The sequence below is a fragment of the Myotis daubentonii genome, chromosome 11 (genome assembly GCF_963259705.1).
Source record: "Myotis daubentonii chromosome 11, mMyoDau2.1, whole genome shotgun sequence".
NCBI lineage: Eukaryota > Metazoa > Chordata > Mammalia > Chiroptera > Vespertilionidae > Myotis > Myotis daubentonii.
Window position 1 is genome coordinate 77,695,634 of NC_081850.1, and position 16,955 is coordinate 77,712,588.

The 16,955-nt window shown below is 59.9% G+C and overlaps 2 protein-coding genes across 6 annotated transcripts; one reads left to right on the forward strand and one right to left on the reverse strand.

The window, feature by feature from the left end:
- Window positions 1-848: 848 nt before the first annotated feature.
- C11H9orf50 (chromosome 11 C9orf50 homolog) lies at window positions 849-7,394 on the reverse strand. 2 transcript variants are annotated; one of them, XM_059658278.1, is made up of 7 exons: window positions 6,878-7,394; window positions 6,541-6,637; window positions 6,308-6,424; window positions 3,299-3,459; window positions 1,647-1,821; window positions 1,321-1,468; window positions 849-1,044 (listed from the first exon to the last, which is right to left on the reverse strand). In XM_059658278.1, the coding sequence occupies exons 1-7, from the start codon at window positions 7,377-7,379 to the stop codon at window positions 964-966; spliced, it is 1,281 nt and encodes a 426-aa protein (XP_059514261.1). In that variant the 5' UTR covers window positions 7,380-7,394; the 3' UTR covers window positions 849-963. The 2 variants fall into 2 exon arrangements, with proteins under 2 accessions (XP_059514261.1, XP_059514260.1); XM_059658277.1 differs by having other exon boundaries at window positions 6,541-6,640.
- Window positions 7,395-9,899: 2,505 nt separating this feature from the next.
- Window positions 9,900-16,862, forward strand: NTMT1 (N-terminal Xaa-Pro-Lys N-methyltransferase 1). Of its 4 annotated transcripts, XM_059658282.1 has the most exons (7): window positions 9,900-10,041; window positions 10,256-10,406; window positions 11,428-11,514; window positions 12,312-12,404; window positions 14,147-14,351; window positions 15,063-15,315; window positions 16,101-16,862. In XM_059658282.1, the coding sequence occupies exons 3-7, from the start codon at window positions 11,447-11,449 to the stop codon at window positions 16,355-16,357; spliced, it is 876 nt and encodes a 291-aa protein (XP_059514265.1). In that variant the 5' UTR covers window positions 9,900-10,041; window positions 10,256-10,406; window positions 11,428-11,446; the 3' UTR covers window positions 16,358-16,862. The 4 variants fall into 4 exon arrangements, with proteins under 4 accessions (XP_059514265.1, XP_059514267.1, XP_059514264.1 ...); XM_059658284.1 differs by lacking the exon at window positions 12,312-12,404; XM_059658281.1 differs by lacking the exon at window positions 10,256-10,406.
- The last annotated feature ends 93 nt before the right edge of the window (window positions 16,863-16,955 follow it).

The following is a 16,955-nucleotide window of genomic DNA, read 5'->3' on the forward strand; positions in this document are numbered from 1 at the left end:
CCAGCCCATCCCCACACTTGTGTCCAAACTGTGCCTCGACCTGTCGCCTTTCTTCTGGAGCCAGGGCACCCTTCAGACCAGGGGTCCCCCATCCACGAGCTATGCTGGCCCTAAGCTCCCCACCGCATGCCCAGCCCCAATTTTACCCTTTATCTACCCCGCAGGGTGCCTGGGTGCGCCTTCCCGGGCAGTTTACTTACGGCCAGCAAGTGGCGATAGAGACCCGGATCCTGGGCCTGGCCGGGGCTTGGGGCCAAAGGCCGGCTACAAGGAGTGGAGGGGGCTCCGGGGTTTGGAACGCAGTGTGGCAGGGCCACACCTGGCAGGGAGGCGTGGGGCGGAGGGGCACTGCCGGGCCAGCGCAGCGGGCAGATAAACGCCAGGCAGTACCTGCCACCTAATGCTTCGCCACCTCCTGACCCGGCTTGAACGCTGCCCACCCCTCCCCCACTAGGAGAGAAACATCTGGCCCCGCCCACCCAGATGCTGAGACCAGGGGCCAAGGACCAGGGGCCAGAGGGGGAGGTCAGCGAGCAGCCTTTGTTCCGTCAAAGGAGGCCGCTGGGGGCAGAGGCCGGGGCAGGTGTCTGCTCCAGGTGTGGGCTGGTCCCAGGTGTGAGGTGTGTGGCAGGGTCTCCCACCTTCCAGAAGAGGGGTTCACGTGGAACAAACCCTGACTCTCGGGGCTGCCTTGCCCCCCACCCATCAGCCTCATCTCAGCTGTGATTCCACCCCTCACAGCCCCCCCCACCCCCCTGCCCCCACCCCCACCCCACCCCCACCCCGGGTCCAAGAACCCTGGAGACCAGCAACCAGGCACTGGAGAGGTTTGTCGGGTGAGACGTGGCAGCAGGGCCCAGCCCCCCGGGATGTACATTTATTTTAGGGCAAGGAAGGCCTGTCCTCACCCCAGGCCGTGTCCACGGCTGGGTGGGGTCCAGGGGCCACGCGTCACCCAGCCCGCTACTGCAGCGCGGACGGCAGGAACAGCTGGTACCCCCTAGGACCGCCTCGCTTCAGCTCCAGGCGGGGCAGGAAGGACTCCTAGAGTGAGAGGGAGGACCAGCTGGGCGCGGGATGCAGGTGGGGGCTCTGGGCAGGAGACAGGGCTCCGGGGACCCAGGGCGGATTCTACACTCAGCGCTGGGGGCAGACACTCACCCCATGTTACAGATGAGGAAACATGTGGAGCTGGGATCTGAACCAGGCAGCCCAGCCGAGAGCCACCCCTTGGCCAAGCGTGCAGTGTAGGGAGGCTGGACCTGGCCCCCCGCCCCACCAGGCAGGGGCTCCAGGCGGCCGGGCGCCGCAGGCACTCACCAGTTTCTGGCTCCAGGAGCAGGGCGATTTGCCCGCCTGGTCGAGAACGTCCTGGGCGCCCAGGAAGGCTTTGTGGTCTCGTCGCCACCTCTGGGTGCTGCTCGAGAGGGTGTCCTCAGAGAGGGGCCTCTGCCGCCCCAGGTTGGGTCTGAGGGGCACAGTGGCCTGTGAGCCGAATGGACCCCAAGTCCCAGGGCCACCCATGGCTGGCGGAGCCCTCAAGGGCCCAGACCCCGGGCCTGCCCACTGCGGACGGGGCGATCTACAGGGTGAGGAGGGACAGCCCTGGCAGTGCACGCGAACCCCGCCCTTCCCGGGAGCCTCACAGGCCGGGGCAGTCCCAGCTGGCCCTGGCGCTGGTCGCGGCTCGCTTCTGGGGCTTGGAGTCCAGGGTGTTGGGCAAATTCTCCAACCACCTCCTGATGCTCCCAAACACGGGCTCCAAGCTGTCCGACGAGGGGGCTGGCCGGGCGGGCCGGTTCCTGTTGATGCCCTGCTGGACTAGAGGGAGGATGGGCCCCATGAGAGCTCTACCCGGAGGGGCACTGCCCGCCTCCGCCCCCCAGCTCTCCCCTGCTCCCTCTGACAGGCAGGGGGGGCCTGTCACCATGGAAACCCAAAGCTCCCTCTCTGGCTGCCTCCAGAGGACGCTCGCTCCGGTTCTAAAACTACCTGGTGTGACTGTTTCTGCCTTCATTACCCAATCCGTGCCCCACACCCACTCCTGCTCCAGCCCGAAACAGCCCTCTTTTCCACAGAGGGAAGGCCAGCCACCCCACCATGGACACCTGAGAGAGGGTGTGACACTCCTCCAGGGATGGGGGGGTCCTGGGGGCTGGGAGTCCTTCCTGCCAGAAGCTGCCCTTCCCATTGGTCAGGGACCCCGAGGATGGAAGGAGCTAGGAGGCAGCGCAGAGCCCCACTCCGGTGCCGTGGGTGCGGGCACAGCTCCCGTGGCTGTGGCTGGTGGCTGGCCAGGAAGGTCTCCCATGCCAGGCAAATGCCATTTACATGGAACCGTTTCTCCGGGCACCTCCTTTCCCTGAATCCCCACAGTGGCCGGGTCCCCTCTGGCTTCTCCTCTTGGCTGCTGTGTCATCTGTTCTGGGGGCCTTGGCTTCCCCATCAAACAACCAGAGGTTGGGCAAAATCACCGCTTCTATCTGCAACTCCCTGTGAGCCTCGGGGAGCCGGGGAGGGTCCCCCTGAACTGGTAACGGTCCTGATTTTTAGGGCTTTCCCTATAGCTAGGCTTTGGGCCAGCTGTGTCCTGGAACTGCACACAGTAGGTGCTCACAAAGACAGATCCCAAGAGAAGAGAAGAGGCTGGGCAGCTGGAAAGGGGGGCTCTGGTGAAGGGTCTGCCAGGGCAAGGAGAAATGTTCTCCCCGCCTCCTGTCACCAGAAAACACCGGAAACCAGGCCAGACCGGCAGACGGCCACGCTCATCCCCGAGGAGCTGAGCGAACTTCTGCCGGGGACCCGGGCCTGCTGGCTCCCCGCTTCCTGGCCAGACCAGGGGGTGCCCTCTTCCCAGGAGAGAGGCTGAATCTTCTAGACCTTTCTGGCACCTCCTCGTCCAGGTCGGCCTTCACGAGTAAGGGGAGGAGATGGTCCGGTGCCTTCCCACCGTCTCCAGCCCCCGGAGGCCGTGGGGGCCAGACGCGGGGCGGGAGGCCTGGGGGCCGGTTCCGAGGGGGGCCGGTGCGGCGTGTGGGAACCCTTGGCAGCAAGCAGTCCTTCTGGGGTGGCGAGGCCTGGCAGCCAGTGTCTCCTGCTCCGGCACTGCGGCTCTGCCTGGAGCCGCCGGCTTTGGGGCCCTTCTCCTGGACCTCGGACTTGGTCCCTGAAGGTCACCTGAGCTCCTCCGCCAGCTCGGGCACCTCCTCTGCAGCTGGCGCCTCACTCCCAGACCCAGGGCCACAGCCTCTGCTCCCCCAGGGCCAGGCTGGAACTTTCTGGAGTCCCGTCCGCTTACGTGCACATCTCCGCTCCCAGTAGCGAAACGCTGTGTCCTGTAGGGTCTCGTCAGCGAATCGCACGCGGAAGGGGCTACACCGCCTGCTGTGCCCCGAGGCTTCCTCCAAGGGGCTGCGGTTGGGTGCGGCCTTGAGCTTGGGGGCCGGTAGACCGCAGGGACTGTGGAAGGAGGCAAGACCTCAGGGGCGGGCTGGGGCCTGAGCCCCACTCCGTCCCAACATCACTCCACCGGCTGCCAGTCACAGCAGCCGGCCTCTCTGAGCACTTCCTGCCTGCAGGCTCTGGGCCAAGCATGTAGCGCGCAGCACCCGCCGAGCCCACACAACTCCATGACACACAACGACTGTTCCCATTTTGCAGATGAGAAAACCAAGGCACAGAGGTGCCCTGCAACTTGCCCAAGGTCACACAGCCAGTAAGGGATGGAAAGCAAGATTTGAATCCTCCCACATAGGGCATTTCAGCACAGAGACGACGGGTGTGAACTTGGGAGTCAGGCAGTCCTGGGTTTCAATGGAAACTCTTGAAGGTAGGAGTTGTTGTTTTTCAAATGTTTTGTATTGATTTCAGAGAGGACGGGAGAGGGAGAGAAAGATAGAAACATCAATGATGAGGGAGAATCATTGACCGGCTGCCTCCTGCACGCCCCCCAGGAATTGAACCGGGACCTCCCGGCTCATAGGTCTACATTCAATCACTGAGCCACGCTGGGTCGGGCTCGAGCTCCGGTTTTTAATCTGTACAGGGAGTCCCGGGCACGCCCATCACGCGGGGCTGTGAAGAGGTGGAGTGGACTGCAGGCGCCTGCCAGGGGCTGCAGGGCCGGAGGTAAACATCTCTAACGGGGAATTGTCCTTATTGTCAGTCAGTCTCAGCCATGCCTCCCCCCACCCAGCAGTGAGATCTTGGGGAGACTGTCCTCAGGTCTCCACTTGCAGCTTTCCCCTTTAAATGACATATTACATATTATAGACACGATAATAGCATCCTTACGGGAGTTTGGTGAGTATCAAATAGCTTGGGTGAGCCATCTAGTCCAGGCTCTGTGCTCCATAAAGGGGATCTGTTCTTGTTACATGTATTGCTATTAATTTTGTCCTCAAGGCCAAGGCTGTAAGAGGCCTGCCTGAGCCATCCATGGCTCTGTTATTCAGACACGCCATGTTCGACCGAAAGTACGTACATATTATTATGCCTGCATCCACTTATCTGACCGTATCTTCCTGTCTGTGTGGGCCCAGCGGGGATGCTTCTCATCAGCCCACTAAAGAGCCAGGCCAGCAGGAGACGCGCAAGGCGGTGCCTGGCTGCAGGCATTGGACCTACTTTAGCCAATAGCTGTCGGCATATCAGCACCCACTCGGTGCTGAGTCACAGCCAGCTCTGCCCACAGTCTGAACCCTCAGCTTCTCCGCTCCTGTTCTAATGCACCCTGGCCTTCCCCCCAACCCAGGGCCCACCAGGGAGCCCCACCCACTGGAAGGTGCGTGGGGATTAATTAGCTCCTGAATAGGGGACTCTTTGAATGTGTCCGTCCCTGCTGTCCTCACACTGGAGACCATGAGTGCCATACTCTTATTCAGCGGCTCTCAACCTTCCTAACGCCGCGACCCTTTAATACAGCGCCTCATGTTGTGATGACCCCCAATTTCATGGTTACAAATTGAACATCATTAAAGCATAGTGATTGATCACAAAAACAATATGTAATTATATATGTGTTTTCCGATGGTCTTAGGCGACCCCTGTGAAAGGGTCGTTCGACCCCTAAGGGGTCGCGACCCACAGGTTGAGAACCGCTGCTCTTATTTCTTATCTCTTATGATAAGCGGGGTGTCTACCTGGCCTGAGAGATTGAAAGTTCCTGGGTTGGCCAATGTGTTTCATTTCTGGCACCTACTCTGATCCACCAGGGGTGTCTGCAAGGAGTGTGGTGTCAGGAAGGGTTCTGAGGCTCAGTGGGGAAAAGTGCGGTGATCAATTAGTACTGCCTGCCACGGGTCCAGGGTTGGAAGGATGGTATGTAAGTCATGTATTCACTCTCCCTGGGTCTTTACATTCATGGGCAGTCTTCACCCTTCACCCCTGTCTCTGTTTAAGCTGGAGGATTTTTCTGCATTCTTTCCCCCTCCATTCCTCCAAGCTATGGTTTCTAAGTCCCAGGGAGCTCTAGTGCCCAGGCCCTTCTCCTACCTCCATCCCTTATTTAATTTCCCCCAATACTTGACATATAGTAAAACCTAATAAATGGTAGAAGAAGAAATGGGTGAATGAATAGTGGACTGGGCAAAAGGACGGAAGACTGGTGTGTGGGTAGGTGGATGGATGGACTGATGGATGAATTAATTAAAACATCTGAATGGAAGAACTAGAGCTTAGGAGGATGGGTAGATGTATGAATGGGTGGATGAATAATTATGTAGATGGGTATGTAGACTTGTAGATGGCTTCATGACTAGATTGGAGATGGATAGTATCCTGGATTTATAAGTGGCTAGAAGGATCTCTAGGTAATTAATCTATAACTCGGATTCGTGGATAGAACTGTGGGAATTTGTGAATAGATGAATGACTGACTAGATGGGTGGATGGAAGGATGGATTAATGAATAGGTTGTAGAATACCTGGCTCATAGATAAGATATATACAAGGATGGATGGGTGAATGAATATATGAATGGATTCAGGGGTGAATTATGAATGTGTTGGTAGAAGACCAGATTAATGGGTAGATGGAGTCATAGATGTTGATGGATGAGTCTCGAATGTGTTGGGAGAAAGCCGGATTCGAGGATAGAGCGATGTAATGATGAATGAGTGGACGGGTGGGTGGGTGGGTGGATGGATGGGTGGACTCAGATGGATTATGATGCTTTGGTGGAAGACCCGATGGTGGATGGACACATGGATGGATGAGTAGATGGACAGATAGGTAAGTTCATGGGCGAAGGGCAGAGGAAAGAAAAGAAAGATGCCCTCCCCCCTTCCCTCACGCTCCCACAGCTCACTTGTTGGCCTTTCTGGCCTCGGTGAACTGTGTGCAATCTCTCCTTAGCGGCCCCAGGGTAGGTATCTGATGGCTCGAAACCTTCCTGAGGTTATTCTGGAGGTTCGATGACTGGCACCTTGAAGACAAATAGGCCACCCCTGGCATGAGTGGTCAGGGTTCCCCACCTCGGAGCATCAATGGCAACCCTGTCCCCCCCACCCCCCCCCCCACCCGCGGGTCACTGAGGCTCACCGAAGGTCGGGAAGGAAGGAGCGGCTGGGACACGGAGGAGGCTGTCCCCACCAGTGGTCTGACACACCCCTCTGGTGGCTCGGTTCCGGTTCCGAGGCTGCTGGGAGCCAGGAGGCGAAACAGTTATGGGCCTTTGCTGGGGGACAGCCCTTTCGAAGGTGCTCTCTGTTCTAGGCCCGGGCCTCCGTCTCCTTCCCACAACGGGCAGTGGTGCCCGCCCTCCAGGGTGGCCGCCATCCAGTGGAGTACACTGACATCCAGTTCTTAGAAAGGGGGTGGGCCCTCCCCCCAAGGACTCAGCCCCGTGCCCAGCCCCCGGGGACCCGCGGGGCCTCACTCTGCCGCTCCAGCTGCTCCACCCACTGGGTCCCGAGCTGGCGCAGGAACTTCTGGAACCTGCTGGGGAGGAACTGGCCTAGCAGGGCGCCCAGGGAGTCCTGGGAGTCCTTGGCCTCCCTGGCCGCGCCCCTCCGGTCCTTCCCGTGCCCTCCAGGCTCGGGACACAGGGACACCCGTGTCCAGGGCGCTCTGTCCAGGAACCGGGGCGGCAGCAGCAGCGCCCTGAGCCCGGACTTCCGCGCCGCCTGCAGAGCCGCGCCGGGCAGAGGCGGCATGCGCGGCGGGGGGCTGCGGAGGGGGGACTCGCCGCCGGAGGCCTGCCACCACTCGGAGCCGCCCCGCGCCCGCCAGCCCTCCGGCCGCCCCGCGCCCGCGGCCGGTCGCGGTTCGCACAGGGGCCAGCCGGGCAGCAGCGGGTCCCTCCGTCGCGGAGCGCCCTCGCCCGGGAACCTCTTGGGCGCCCCCTGCTGGGCTCGGGAGTCGGGGTGCCGCCGGGGCATGTCTGGCCGGCGCTCAGCTCAGGGCATCCTCACACCCCGGGGGACGGGGGTTGCCTGGTGACGCGGCGCGGAGGGCAGAGACCGGCCCCAGGCCATGGCGCCCCGCGCGGTTTGCGGGGAACATCGCGCGGGCCCGCGGGCGCGGAGCGGCTTCAGGCTGGAGCCCGGCCTCTGTGTCCTCACCTGGAGGACGGTGACGGCGAGGGCAGCCGCGGGTCCGGGTTGCTGTGACGTTCGGATGGGCGCGCGCGCGCACCGGGCTGGGAGCAGCGCCGGGCGCGGCGTCCGTGCCCAGCACACCCTGGTCGCTATTATGATGACAACCTGAACGGGCTTATTGTTTAGGATCCAGTCTCAGCCTCATAAGGTGCCGATCAGGCTGTAACCTGGGGCGCGCCCGCTGCGCGCGCGGTGACCTCCGCTGCGGAACGGGGTGACCCCGGCTGTGGCCGCTCCCAGCACTCGCCCTGCTGGGAATCAGGAGACGGAACCAGCTCCAAAGGAGGCACCTGTCTCCTGCTGGGCCCCAGCCACCCCGCCCCCGGGTGGGGAGCTTTGGAAAATACAGCTGCCCCGGGTTCTGATCCAGTAGGTTCGCGGTGGGGCCAAGACGTATGTTAACAAATTCTCCCTTCGGGAGACAGAAGCCCGCCTGCCTCCTCCCTACCCCACCTCCCTTCCAGATGCTGTCAGCTCTGAGCTGGCTCCTGGAGGCACACGCACCTAGTGGGGCTTCAGGTCGGGGCCAGAGAAGGTCCCAGGGAGTTTAGCGCCCCCTGCAGGTGGCTGGAGCTTGGGAGAGCCCATCTTCCCCGCCTGGCCCCTCCCGTTGGCACCTCCCTGCGGCCTCCAGGGCCTCTTGGGGTCATTGTGATCCGCCCCTCACCCAAGGCCCTGTGAGGAGCAGTGGGCACCGAGGCCTGGGCACAGAGGTCGGGGCTGTTGTGCTCAGGATGCCAAGCCTGCAGTCCCGGGGGGGGGGGGGGGGGGGGGCTTGGAACGCTGACCAGGGCAGACAGGCCCCAGTCAGGAACGGAGGGCCGGGGATTGCCCCTTCCAGGTCCGGGAGGCCCAGGTGGGTCATGTTGGGGCTGGTGGCTCAGCAGAACTTCCGGTGGAAGGCTGGCAGCGCCAGGGCAGCGGCCTGGAAGCGAAGACACTCAGCTGGAGCCCATGCTCTGTGCAGTGCGGGACAAGTGTCCTTGGCCAGGGCTCCCTGGTAAAACGGACTCCAGGGCACAAGCGCGATTAGGGAACTCTGAGTGTGGGGCCCGTAATCTCACCGGCATGGTGTAATCTACCATTTGAAAATGAAAAGAAAACCACTTTGTAATAAACGATCAGGTGTCTGCCGGGAGACTGTGTTCTATGCCTGCAAATACGCCTCAGCCCCGGATGGAAGGGCATACCTCCTCGGGGAGGGAGGGTATCGAGGAGGGAAGGTAATATATTTTTACTTATTTTAATGGTATGTGAGGTGTTTTTTTGATGGGTGAGGAGCATCAGGCTGACTAGACGATGTCCAAGGCGCCCTCCAGCCCTTGCCTGCTGTGAACATTGGCTCCAGGTTTGGGAATTCAGACACGCAAGAGGCTTTGAGGTCAGGGGGCTGGCCAGACCTGGAGTCCGTGTGTAGGGTAAGGACTTGCTCTTCTGTTGACAGGAAGTCAAGTAGGAGTGGATTTTTAGGCACCCCTAAAAGAGCTAACCTCAGAGCTGCCCCCAGATAAGATGGACGGTGCCCAGGATGTCTCCCCTTCCCTCAGAGGCATGGGACATGAAGCTTGGGAGGGGACCCACGTCCGACCTGTGTGCGGCCCTGAGTACTCTAGAGAGGATGTCAAATACGGACATAGGCAGATGTGGGGGGCTCCGCAGGTGGGGTTTTCAGCACCCCCATGTAGTTTTCACTTCATTAGAGTAAACACACTTTAAGCAACTCCTGTGTGCAACACCCCGAGGAAGGAACTGGCAATTTAAGGCCAGGAGGTCAGTTTAGGAAAATGAACTTACGATGAATACTGTCATTATAGCAGCTGCAAGAGCAAAACCGAAGGCTTGCCGTGCAATATCCCACAGATCTAGCCTCAGAGCGTTGGAAGAATTTCTATTTTATGGGGGGAACCTAGGGGAGGGCAATCTTTTTGGAATGGAAGCTTCATGGGCTTATTCTGCTTATTTGGGGTGGCAGCCCCTGGGCACTGCCAAGGTTATTTCTTTTTTTTTTCTTCTTTCCTTTTTGGATCTGTATATGATTTTAAGACGTGAATTGTTCTGGATGGGATTTGAGGAATAAGGCTTTTATGCCCCCTCTTTAACCCAGTGGGAAAGCCACAGAATACTAGTTTTTTAAAGTCCGGCCTTAGACCCTCCCAGTGCACCGGTGGCCGGGAGGGGGTCAACGCCGCGGCCCTTCTCGGTCTGGGACACAGAAGCCGGCTTCGCCCAGGAGCCCGCGGGGCGGGGCCACCCGGTCGCGGGGCGGAGCCAGCCCGACCCCGCCCTCCCGGCACCCGGAAGTGACGTGAGCGGACAAAGGCAGCGCGCCGCGAGGTGTCTGCCTGGTTAGGTCCGATCCAGGCGGTTGTTGCCTCTAGGTCTTCGCTGCTGCGCCGCCCTCTCTTCCTCGTCCCTCTCTCGGGTCCCGGGAGCCGCCCCCGGGGTGAGTAGCACGAGACCCCAACTGCCTCCGCGCCCCGAGGTCCCGGCTCGTCACATGACCCGGCGTGCGACGCCCCGGCCCCGGCCCCACGTGCGCGCTCCGGGAAGGTCTGCGGGCCGGACCGGGCCACGGGTGGGGGGTCGGGGGGGGGTGGCCGGGGTCCCCAAAGCCGGGGCCGGGCCGTAGCAAATCCCTTTCCTTCTCTGAGCCTCAGTTTCCCCCGCGAGAGGCCGGGGTAAGGAGGCGCTCAGTTCGGAGCCGGCACACGGCGTGCCCGTTACCTGGGAGTTGCTGTCATCGTTCCCCTTGGACACGGCCCCAGGCCTGGCCGGACAGGCCCGCCGCCGGGAGACCTTGCAGCCAAGGTCAGCCTGCTTGAGGAGAGGCTGTCAGAGGCCGGCTCTGCTGCTGTGGGCTGGGATCTCGGCCCGGTGGACCGGCTGTGTAGGGAAGGGGCAGAAAGACACCGCTGGGCCCGAGGCCGTGGGGCAGGGTGCCGAGGTCTGGACGCATAGGATCGCTGCCCGGGGCCCTGGGAGGACTAGGCCTCTGGGTAAGACGGCTGGGTTCCCTCCTGTTCCTGGTTCGCTGTGTGTTTTAAGGCGCATCGCTCCTGTAGTGGGACGGTTCTTCTGGCTGTGAACTGGGGGCTGTGGCAGGAATGGCGGTGCGTGCGGAATGCTGTGGAACGGAGGCCAGAAGCCGGTCTCAAAGACAGCATCTCCCGATCTTCGCAGCCTTTCTGTGCTCGCAGGGATGGGGAGCTCTCCCCTCCTCCCTCCCCCTCCCCCCAGGCTCAGCTGTGTGAGGCTGCTGAATGCCCACCACCCAGCATAACGGCAGTTACCCCTACGTGTGTCCAACACTGTATAGGGCACTTCAGTGCATTTTCCTTTGAGCTTCAGGATTGGCAGAGATAACTGACGGGCATCTCATTTGACAGATTTCAAACCTGGAGATAACATGTGCCCACACTGTATGGGTCAGTTTATCCTTTTTAAAAAATTTATTGATTTTTAGAGAGAGAGAAACATCACTCAGCTGCCTCTTGTCTGTGCCCTGAGCAGCAAACGAACCCACAACCCAGATATGTGCCCTGACCGGGAATTGAACCCACCACCCTTTAGTGTACGGGACAACTCTAACCACTGAACACACTGGCCAGGGCCCCTTTGTGCTTTTAGAGTCAGTATTGCTGCTCCCATTTTATAGATGAGAAGCTTCAGTAACAGGTTAAGCGTCTGAGCTGAGCATACACAGCTGATGAGCAGCAGAGCCAGGATTCACACCTGGTTCACTTGATTTCATCAGAGCCTTTGTTAGTTTTTAACATTTTCCCCTAATTTTTTTTCTTCCTTCCTCCCTTCTTCCCTTTCTTTTTCATAGAGCATCCTGCCATTCTCCTATGTCCAACTGCAGACACACAGATCCGAGGAGAACAGGCCCTGCCCCGCAGGCTGCGAGGAGGAGGAGGTAACTCAGACGGGCTCTGGCCTCCTGCTTTTCCTAGAGACGATGACTTAGAGGTTGGGGTGGCTCTGCCCTGCACTGCAGTGACAGTTCAAACACCGTTCTCTTCCGTGATCCCGGGACAGAGAAGGAGCTGGGGCAGCTATCCAGGTGTTGCCCTAAACGCCTTGGAGGGGGAGAAGGTGGCTCGATGACCGTGAAGGCGGGGCAGGTACATGCTCCCCGCCGAGGAGCACACGTTCACCGTGAGCAAAGGGTCTCTCTTCCCCTCCAAGTGAGCCGAGAGCACACACAGCCAGGCTGTCCCCAGCCCGACCCTGGCCCCATCCGTCTCTAGTGGTGAAGCTCCTCACTGCCATCTGGGGAGTGTGGGAGGGCTTCCTGCTGTTTGATTGACAGCCCTGCTCCCTCTGACTCCTGGGGACCCGCAGCCCACACCGGGAGGCGCAGTGTAGACAGGGCCCCGGAGTCTCTTTTACTAATGTATCCGCTCTTAGAACAAATGTCAAAGTTACAGTTGCCGTTTCCTGGCCTAGATGGGTCTCCCCTGGCTTGTTCCTAGAATTTGTAAGTGGAATTCTTGTAAATTAGGTTATTCAGGGGACCTTGACATTTAAAGGAATCCTTTTTACAGCTTTTGGTAAAGCAAATAATTCGGTAATGGCCTTCAGTGTTACCAGTTTTGAATGGGCGGATTTTTATGTGGGGTTTTCTTAAAAGTAGAAACTGGCTGTAGCCACACAAAGCTCATGCTTTGATTCATTCAACAACCAATCAGCAAACACCCACCTTTGTGTCAGGTGCTGGGCTAATGGTGCTGAAAGTCATGACCCTGCCTGGGAAGCTAAACCCCGGAGGGCCGGCGAGGCAGAGAGAGAGGAGAGCCAGGCAAGGTTCGGTCTCTGATTTATTCTGCTCATTTACCGGGAAGTGTGTGTTTTGCTGAATGCCACGCGGGATGCCAGAGCATCGCAGTGGTACGCTTGTGTGTCACCTCCCGGCTGCCGCCCTGGCCGCCATTCAGAAAGGACTCCTCCAGCCTTGAGATCCACGGCACCTTCTGGCTCCGTGAGTCCTCGTGGTCCCTCCCTGGGTGGGTTTCATTTTGCCCCGTCTCCTGCTGGGCTGCCAGCTCTCTGGGGGTCGGGCTTCATGTTGACAAGCCTCAGCGACCAGAACACCTGCCAGGGTGGACGTGTTGACGAGGGCCAGGGCCTCAGGGTAGGGATGAGACCCTGAGGTCCCTCCTGGGCACGAGGTGGCCGCTGGCTGAGTGGGCCTGCGCGCTGCTGCCGGGGCCCCGCTGCTGCTTTGTGGTCCTTCGTCCGCCTGGTAACACCTGTCAGCCGTGACAGTCGGTGTCTGCTTTGCTCTCGCCCCTGCAGTTCACACAGCTGCCAAGTCTCCAGAGCCATTTTCTCATGTCACTCCCTGCTTAGCCCTGGCGAGTTCAAGGTCATTGCTCTTCAGGGTGAAATCTAAACCGCCAAATGTGACCCCATAGGACATTGAGTTGCCAGTTGCGAGGGCTCTGTGCCCGCTCTTCTTCCTGGAGCAGTCTCCTTGCCCCGGGTGCTTAGGGAACTCTTCCTGGTGCCGTGTCTTAGCTGAGGTCACTTCCCCAGAGCCTTCCGTGACCCCAGCGGAGTTAGGTCCCTCTAGGGCAGCGGTTCTCAACCTGTGGGTCGCAACCCCTTTGGGGGTCGAACGACCCTTTCACAGGGGTCGCCTAAGACCATCAGAAAACACATACATAATTACATATTGTTTTTGTGATTGATCACTGTGCTTTAATTATGTTCAATTTGTAACCATGAAATTGGGGGTCACCACAACATGAGGAACTGTATTAAAGGGTCACGGCATTAGGAAGGTTGAGAACCACTGCTCTAGGGTGTGCCCTTCTATGCCCTGTACTTCCCAGCCCTTAGTGGTGATGGAGTCGAGCTGTCTTCTGTCTCCCCGTTCACAGCACGATGCCTGGTTGTTGATGAAGGACTGGACCTGGAAGTGAGCTTGCTTCTGTGCTGACCAGCGAGAGAGAGGGGGTCGTGGGGACTGTCCAGCACCCCCGCCCCCCACAGCGTACACTGTAGCAGGCTTGAGCTCCTTGCTTCACCGAAGGATATCTTTTTCTATTGCTTTTCAGAGAGAGTGGGAGAGAGGGAGGGGGGAAGAGAGAAACATCGATGTGAGAGAGACACATTGACTGGTTGCATTTGCCTCCTGCATGCACCCTGACAGGCTGGGAGCGAATCTGCAACCCAGCTATGTGCCCTTGACTGGGAATCAAACCCGCCACCTTCCATTGCGAGGGCCGGTGCTCTAACCATTAGCAACACTGGCCAGGGCACACACACCTTTCTCTTAGCTCAGATTCTCTGTCTGCTGGGGTCAGAAGCCATGGAGCCAGGTGTCAGGGAGGGTGAGGAAAGCACTAGAAGCCAGGACTCTGGTCTCCTCTGACGTGAAGTTCGCTTTGTAAAGTGACCTGAATGCAAGAGACATAAGGCACTGTCGTCCGAGGGGCAGCAGCAGGTCGGGGACACGGACATTCCCCTGCGTCAGGCAGGACTGACCAGCCCAGCACATGAGACGGCCCTCGGCCTGGCTGATTCACTCCATTTTCCTGCAGGAGGCGCCACTGCGGAGCTGCAGCAGACACAGTGGGAGACAGTATGACGAGCAAGGTGATAGAAGACGAGAAGCAATTCTACTCCAAGGCCAAGACGTACTGGAAGGATGTCCCCCCGACGGTGGACGGCATGCTCGGGGGGTACGGCCACATCTCCAGCATCGACATCAACAGCTCCCGGAAGTTCCTGCAGAGGTTTCTGAGGGTAGGCGGGTCTGGGGTGCTCTCCGGAGCAGGTGCTGGCGCCTCCTCCGACTCTGCCACTGCAGGGCCTGCGGTGTCCGTCCACCGCCCCGGCCCGAAGGACAGCGGGCGGCCGTGGACTGGGCCTCGAGGTGACCCGACAGGCGCTGGCTGTTATGCTGGGGGTTCCCTGTCCCAGAACTGAGTAGTCTCCCTTTAAATTGTCCCATCTTCCCAGGGACGAAACCTTGGCTCTCTGGCCACGTCTGTGGGCATTTGGGCTGTGGGTGTGGGCTGTTCTGCAGAAGGCAAGCTCCTGGTCACTCCTGCCCAGGCCTCTCCTGCCCCGGCTGGAGCCTCCTGGCCCTGCCCCCTCTTGTCTGTTAGCGAGCAGCAGAGGCCGCTCTGGTTGTCTCTCCACCACCTGCTATCGCCCCAGGTTTGTTCCAGTCCCGTGCCATTGACTGGCCTCTTCTGGTCTCTCACTGACTGAATTCTTCCTGCTCCTGCTGCCGTTTTAACGGGGTCTCAGGAGTGAAATGAAGGCACCTATTCAATTCAGCACCTCCAGGTGGAAGCTGGCTTTCATTTTAGAAATGTGACCCAGGACAATGTCGTGCTCACACCCACTGTCCAGGCTAGACGAGTCCCTCAGGGGCTGTGGGGCATGGCCCTGGGCAGTGAGGGGGTCCCTCTGGCTTTCCGAGCCTTCCTGACGCCTGTCCTGTTTTAGGAAGGCCCCAACCCGACGGGGACCTCCTGCGCCCTGGACTGCGGCGCCGGCATTGGCAGGATCACCAAGCGGCTGCTCCTGCCGCTCTTCCGGGCGGTGGACATGGTGGACGTGACGGAGGACTTTCTGGCGAAAGCGAAGACCTACCTGGGTGAGGAGGGCAAGAGGGTGAGGAACTACTTCTGCTGCGGCCTCCAGGACTTCAGCCCGGAGCCCAACTCCTACGACGTCATCTGGATCCAGTGGGTGATAGGTGAGCCTCCTGCTGCCGTCTTCTCTCCTGCGCGTCCCGCTTCCCAGACTCGAGTCCCCATGGCCTGTAGCAGCTGCTCCTGCAGCACCAGGCGGGCAGCGGGGGTTCCTCCAGCCTCCCTGCCCCAGGACCGTGGGGCACGCTACCTTAAAGGTACATCTCTCCCCGGGTTTTAACTCAGCACCTGCTGTGACCCATTGGGGAGGCAGTTTTTTGTTGAAAAAATTTAAATGTCCAATTAACTAACTTAGAAAGAACATGGACAGATTTTATAAAAGGCGTGTTTTTTTTTTAAGAGGAAGGTTGAAGCTTTGGCTGTCCCTGCTATTGGCAGTGAGCCGGCTTTGCCATCATGTCCTGTGCCAGCGGTCAGCCACCCTCCCAGGCAGGCAGCACCACCCTGTGGGGCCTACTGCATCTTGGCCCTGTATTCTGTGGTCCCAAAATGCCTGTCTGGAGTTCTAACGGAGGGAAGGAACTGCTGGGTACACCGCCCTGGTCCAGGCCTAGGAGGGTGGGTGGCATGTGGAGCGAGGTGTCAGGCAGGGCCTGAAGCCACCGGTCAGGGTGGAATCCCAGCTGCACGTTTCATGGCTGCCTGTGGCTCGGTGACTTTGACCCAGTCTCCTCTTTCACAAATTGGGCTTCAGTGACCCCCCTGGACTGTTGAGGGCAGTTGGCCCTGTGTGTTGATCGTAAAGTGCAAAGTGGAATAAGCGGTGGCTGAGGAGCAGCCAGTGGCGCGTGTGCCCGCCCCATCCTGTTCCCACGCCTCTGCCTTCCAGGCCACCTGACCGATCAGCACCTGGCCGAGTTCCTGCGGCGCTGCAAGCAGGGCCTGCGCCCCAACGGCATCATCGTCATCAAAGACAACATGGCCCAGGAGGGCGTGATCCTGGACGATGTGGACAGCAGCGTCTGCCGGGACCTCGAGGTGGTCCACGGCATCGTCCGCAGCGCCGGCCTCAGCCTCCTCGCCCAGGAGCGGCAGGAGAACCTCCCCGACGAGATCTACCATGTCTACAGCTTGGCCCTGAGATGAGCCGGGCCGCAGGGCAAGAGGGGCCGGCGGGGGCGGACAGCTGGCAGCCAGGTGCCATCAGAGGCTCATGCCGACGGTTTGCAGGAGCTGAGTGAGGCCAGTAAATGTACCTGCCCGCCATCCACTGGCCATACAGGCTCTTTGTAACCGCAGGACCCACCGGGAGGCGTGCCATCCAATGGGCAGAGGCAGGCGCCTGGCTCCGCTGCCCTCGGGTGGGGCCTGGGCAGTGCGGGTCTGTGGGGTATGGCGACCAGAGGAAGAGAACCCTGACCCCGGCTGAGGACACGGCCTCCGGGGAGAGGCGCGGCCGCTGTATCACAGCTGGTGGCAGGTTCCTGTTCCAAGTCCTCTGGTGATGGGCCCTGGTGTCCCTAACGTGGTGGTCACAGCAGCCTGCAGCCGGCAGAGGCCCACGGCTCACTTCTGGCCGTGCCTTGTAGTTCCTCCTTGGCGGACGTTTCCAGTCAGAAATAAAAAGGGTGAATCCCTGTGTTGGAAGGCCCCACGGTCTGGATGGTGCTTTTGTTACGGGACAAGTGTTACTTGAGCCCTAATGCAGACTGCTCGTGCTGATCCCCTCTTCCAGGACGCTGTG